Genomic DNA, 5,922 nt, shown 5'->3' on the forward strand with positions numbered 1-5,922 from the left:
TGGGTTATCCGGGCAGCACAACGTACAGACGGCGCGTGGTCACGAAGCAGGGTCCATATAATCGATACTCCACACTTCGAGTACCTGACTCCGTAGGGAGGGATGGAGAAAAGAAGACGGATTGAGATAAAAAAAAAGAGGCAGGAAAGTTCCAAGAGTGCCATCGCTCCTTTCCCCCCTCCTTTTCTCAAGAACTCTTCTTTCCTCTTCTCCCAGAAACGTCGAAATAATAAAAAGTTCGCAATACTCGTTCGCATAATTCCACTGAATGCGATAAAATAAAAATTAACGAGACGTCGTCTCTCTCATTTTCTTCAATCCCACATCTTTCTTGCAGCTCATATTTCCAAATTAAATTATTTATAATCCAATACTTAACTCGAAACGTTTATTTTAATTACTCGCATTCAGCATTTTTAATCTAATCTAATCTAATCTAAATATTCTTTCAGGTTTCAACGATTATTGTTGTACAAATAATCTTCTCAGAGAAGAATTTTCTATCATAACCGATAACTCAAAATAATTCTGATAATCCTTCAAGAAGACCGATAACTCTGTTATATATATTGATATAACATCAAAGAATCGATTTAATTCATATTGAATTCGATTGATCTCCAACAACGTGTGACGAAGGATTATCTTCAAAGAAGTATCTATCTACTGTTTCTTTACTCGTTAAGCTGACGAGTGCAATGTATTTGGTATCACGATTATCGATGTTGCTAAGATGACTGGCGTGACAAATAACTTGGTGACGTTCAACATCTGTAATTCTGTTTCAGATACCGGTCGGCCTGGTCTGTTTTCCAGTGGTGCCAGGTGCGATGGCCGAACGGCGTAACGACGTAACGACGGGTGCCGCATTGCCGATGTCGTGCCTGCCGTAACTACCGTAAACGGGGTACGTGTACCCTCGTGTACCCACGCCAACCTTTGACTCTCTCTAGAGGTGGACGACTTATCGACCTGGGTGCTGCTAGCCAGGCCTACCACCAGTCAGGCCTTCGTCTCATTGGTTAGTTCAATCTCAAAATTTGACGACACGTCATTTTTTCTTTTCTCTTTTCCTTTTTCTTCCTTTCATCAAACTCGAATCAATCAATTTCAAATTATCACGGAAAAAAAGAAAAAGAACAATCCTTCGTCTTTAGAACGTTATTATTAAGTAACGTTATTCCATTCTATAAAATATTTTCATAAGAATTGAATTATAATTACAAACGTGGATATATTTATTTATCCACGCGAGAATCAAGATGTGGAAGTAAGACGTAGAAAATCTGGAAAGATGTGTATTCTACTCTTTAGCCAGCATCCCCCCCAGAAGCAGTACCTTCGTAGTGTCTGAGAGGCCCTTGTCCTTCTAGGTCTTTTAGAGTGTTTGCGAATCAGGCCGCGACCCCGTAGTCGTCAACTGTGGTAGTGGTTGCAAAGGGTTGTGCCGCGAAATTAGAACATTGCATTCGTGAGGGTCGTCGCTGTCTCGCTCCCGTGGCGGGGCATAAATAGGAATAATACGAGCAACTATGCGATGTTGTAGCTCGTGCATAGGTAGACGCGAGTGTAACGACCTTACACCCCCGCAGGTAGCGCGAGATCGATGGGCTCCAACCTCTCATCCACAGTTCCTACCGCGGGCCAACTGCCTTCACCGTGCTCGCTTGTCCCACTTTTCTACTTTACCTTACCACTACCGACGTAACTCTACTTTGATTCGCACTTCTTACATCGCTTATAAGCGAATTTACCAGTTGTTTATCAGTTCTCAGAAACGATTTTGTCGTTATTTCGTTTTTGTTCTTGTGGATATATAATTAAGGGACAAATGAAAAATAAGAATAGGAGAGGATGTTTCGTTTAAGAAATCGTTAGGAATGATTTTGGTATATAGAATTTGTGGGGCGTGAATGAAATAAAATAAATCGGTTAGTTGTTTAAAATATATTGTATACGTTTCTCATAATGATAATAGTACGTTTTTTTCCATGATTCTTCGATCAAATTTTCATAATGATGAGCGATTAAAAATCGATCGATTTTATTATTGTAAAATTTTACTTCTATCTATTTATCTATCTATTGTTTCTATTTCTTGTTTTTTTTTTTGCAGAGAATACGCTAGTATCGTGTATATTGTGTATATGTGATACGGGTGAAACACTTCGCTAGGAAAGCAAGTGCTTCAACAACAGAGTTATGTTTTCATAAACGTGATTATATATATATATATATATGTGTGTGTATACGATCGTGATTATTGGAAAGATGAATTCGTTACGTGCATTCTATATATAAACAATTACACGACGATCTATAAAATATATGTAAAAATTCATTTCATAAGAATTTCGCCTTATAAAATAGAACGTGCACTTTCTTTTTTTTTTTATGAAAGATTCCCTCACAAAAATTTTAAGAAATGTGATTTTTTTTTTTGTATACTTTTCTATAAGAGATAGTTAAAATTCAAAATAGATCGATATGAGAAATATTAAAAAGATTCTTACTCTAATTTTATAAATAGAAGAAGATAAATTTACGATAAGATCGATGTTTTGAACTATCGAACGAAAGAAAATTCTATATCACCTAGGACTATTTTTCTCGAAGTCCTTTATATAATAATTTATACGAATTTATTATTTTATCAAGAAATTACCGCATGATCCTAGACAAAATTCATAATTATTATTATTATTGTAATTTCTTGAAAAAAGTCCAATTAAACTACTTTAATTCGCTTTATAAGCTTTAAAAAATTATCACATACACGTTACAAAATTCCTTGATCGATAAAAAAATCTACATATCGAGGTCGAATATTAGATCATTCTTAAATTGTGCTGTAACTTCGTCCTTTACAATCTCGGTTGCTTCGTTTATAATTTCTTCCTCGATACTTGATTTCCGTTTTAATGAAGAATGATTATTATTCGATCCCTCTCCAATTTCGATATTCGCAGTTTTTTGTTGCGCCGCTTGTTTATCCTTATTAAGTATAGGTTTTATAGTCTCAGAGACTTCCGCATTTTTTTGATTTGCTTTGTACTTTTCACGTTCCTCCGTTTCGGAATTTTCGCTTTCGCTCATCCTACGCTCGTGAACGCGTCTTTTATTTCGTAATTTTCGTTGATTCTTTTTACGTTGACCCAAAATACTGGAATTAGATCTGGAAATTAAACGAGAATCGATCAATTTACCGTACTTGTTATTATAAAAAATTAATAATCGATAAGATATTCAAAAAATTCAAAAATACCTGAACAATTGTCGCGATACCACGTCATTGAATCGTACTGTCTTTTTTAAACTGGAACAATCTGATTCAAGATTTAAATCTTGTGTCGAATCGTAATGGCAATCTACAGACGATGAAGCCATTCCATTTTCATCCGCACTCGATTCGGACACTGAACGTGAAAAATCATGAGTGTGCCGTGATTTCAATATACTTTTCGAGTATGATCCTGTATTTATGCTATTACTTGTTAATTCATCCCCACTGCTTTCTGAAACAGACCTAGTCTTTGGTAACGTACGACAAAGACTCGGTTGTTCTTCTATCGATCCTGTACTGTGTTGTTCGACTTCATCGTCAGAATCTAGATGTTTCGAAGTAATATTTATGACGACACCGTCTTCGTCAGCATGTACGTTGACTGTTCGATCCATTTCCAAATTATCATCTTCCTCTGCCTATATAAAATAACGGGAGAAGCGTAAAATAATCTTTATTTTCTATTCATATATATATATAATACTTACTAATAATTCTTGTAGTTGATTTTTGAAAGACGTAGCAGTAGGAAAATGTCTCTCTTCCATGAATTCTTCGTTCGTACCAACATAGTATTGCGCTAAATTTTCCACGTTTTTTAACGTAATGGTAAATACAACGTTATTATCCCACGGTTCAACCGTGAGCGAATCGGGATCTATGGAATTTTCATTTATTTTTAAACACAACGAATAATGCTGTGGAAAGAAACCTGTACCTATAGACGTTAGTAAAACGTGTATTCCTAAATTATTTTGTAAAATTTTATGGCGTATGGAATTCGGATCAACATTTTTTACATTTACAGTAATCGCTAATTGATTGTTATACAAATTACAAATAAATGTTGGCAGTGAATACTTAATGCTAGGATCTAAAAATATGTCTATATTTTCTATGCTAGTCCGTAATGCTGTATCACTAGAATCCTCTATATTTTCACTTTCATACTCTATTTTAGTAGCTTCAAGCACTTTTTCACATTCTTCAACTAATTTAGACACAGAGTTGCTCTTCTGATTTTGATCAAGAGAATTTTCTGTAGAATCTTCTGACGATAATGGTACTGGACTATCATGATCACTATCAACTCCACTATCCTCTCTAGCATCAGATAGCAGTACCACTGGTCGAATAACTGGTAGTGTTATTACAAGTTTTTTATATTTTGAATCAAATTTAGCATTACCCTTGTCTGCATTTACACAATAAGGTAAAGGTAATTCTAATAAATATTTTGCAGGTTTTTCACTTTTCAGACTGAGAAAACGTTCTTGTACATCCAAGGAAGCATCAGAGGCAGTTTTTAATAAGGGCAGATCTATATTAATGATTAATTTCTTAGGTACTGTAGCATTCATTTTTGCATTTCTGTTATTGCTAAAATCTTCCAACTCTATATCAGATTGATGTTTTATGGAAAATTTTGGTGTCACATATTTGCTATTTATATCTTCAGTTTTATCTACTTTTTTATTATAATACTTGGTAGGTGGTGAACAACGCTTTGGCATTTCTTCTGCACATTTGAATTGTTGTTTTCTGCTTTCATCATAACTGGCCATTAATTTTTGATAAATTTCTGGTTCTATGTCCAATTGCTTTTTAGGTGGTTCCTTTGATGGCTTTCTGATCACAGTAGGATGGCATATTCCTTTGTATGATATCTTTGGAAACTTAAGATTTTTCCGGTCCAGTTTGACCTGAGAATTACGTAGAATAAAAAAATTACAATAATGAATAATCGAAAAAACGAATAATCAAAACAATGGTTGACAATTCTTACCTTGAAATTATTTTCCACGCCATCGAGGGCTGTATTGTGAACAATTTCGCGAAATTGTGCATTTTTGGATGACAGATACATGGTGTCAGGATGAAAGACCACATCGAACACTTTACAACGTACATTTTTTTTGTCAAGGTCATCACGAGGAGGTGTCAATGTATAAGGAATAGACCATTGTAATCCACGATGACCTTGCTCGAAAGAAGGTTGACTGCTTGGTCGGTCAACAATGTTACTTTTGCTTATGTTTAGAAAACATTTTTTCTCTCCATTTACACTAGTTTTTATGACGTAACAAGGCTCGGGATGAACAAATGTAACGTCGACGCCCCGTTCCTTCTCCAATTGTGTGATTTCCTTTTCGTAGATCTTTCTATTTTCTGGATCAGTCACCTCTTCAGCGTATTCGATTAACAATTTACGAAACTCTTCCTTTTTCAGACACTCCGTTATATTTTTTAATTCTTCTTTGGTTACATCCAATTCTTCCCAATTTTTCCTATGTATATCGTACGCGTCCATCTTACGAAATACTGTTTACAAATAAACTTGTAGATAGGTAGAAAGATCGCGAACTCTTATACCACGTGGATAGTTGCGCCACTACGCCGGCCGGTTGAATAGCGGTCAAATATGGAACTTCGAGACGTCTAATGGCGTTCGCGCCATTTTTTCTATTTTATTTCTATTTTCTTAAATCCATCAATCTATTTTTCTTCAATTTTCATAAAATCATTTCATATTTCCTCTTCTTTTTTGTTACAGAAAAATAATAATATCAACGCTAGGGAAAAAACTCAACTTGTTCGTAATCTTTAGATATTTTTAATTCTTAATTTTTTTTTTTTTT

At 34.9% G+C, this 5,922-nt stretch overlaps 1 protein-coding gene and 1 long non-coding RNA gene across 3 annotated transcripts; one reads left to right on the top strand and one right to left on the bottom strand.

Moving 5' to 3' along the window:
- The first annotated feature begins 656 nt into the window (after positions 1–656).
- On the top strand, positions 657–1,728 carry LOC116185720. The gene is made up of 3 exons (XR_004150603.1): positions 657–700; positions 789–907; positions 1,374–1,728. It is a non-coding gene; the product is annotated as an uncharacterized LOC116185720 (long non-coding RNA).
- A 204-nt stretch (positions 1,729–1,932) lies between these two features.
- LOC102675827 (protein kintoun) lies at positions 1,933–5,668 on the bottom strand. 2 transcript variants are annotated; one of them, XM_006616420.2, is made up of 5 exons: positions 5,070–5,668; positions 3,772–4,986; positions 3,492–3,702; positions 3,266–3,416; positions 1,933–3,175 (listed from the first exon to the last, which is right to left on the bottom strand). In XM_006616420.2, exons 1-5 carry the CDS (start codon positions 5,592–5,594, stop codon positions 2,809–2,811), a joined length of 2,469 nt encoding a protein of 822 aa, XP_006616483.1. In that variant the 5' UTR covers positions 5,595–5,668; the 3' UTR covers positions 1,933–2,808. The 2 variants fall into 2 exon arrangements, with proteins under 2 accessions (XP_006616483.1, XP_006616482.1); XM_006616419.2 differs by having other exon boundaries at positions 3,266–3,702; positions 5,070–5,667.
- Positions 5,669–5,922: the final 254 nt, after the last annotated feature.

This window comes from Apis dorsata, unplaced genomic scaffold (assembly GCF_000469605.1).
Source record: "Apis dorsata unplaced genomic scaffold, Apis dorsata 1.3 scaffold_263, whole genome shotgun sequence".
Lineage (NCBI taxonomy): Eukaryota > Metazoa > Arthropoda > Insecta > Hymenoptera > Apidae > Apis > Apis dorsata.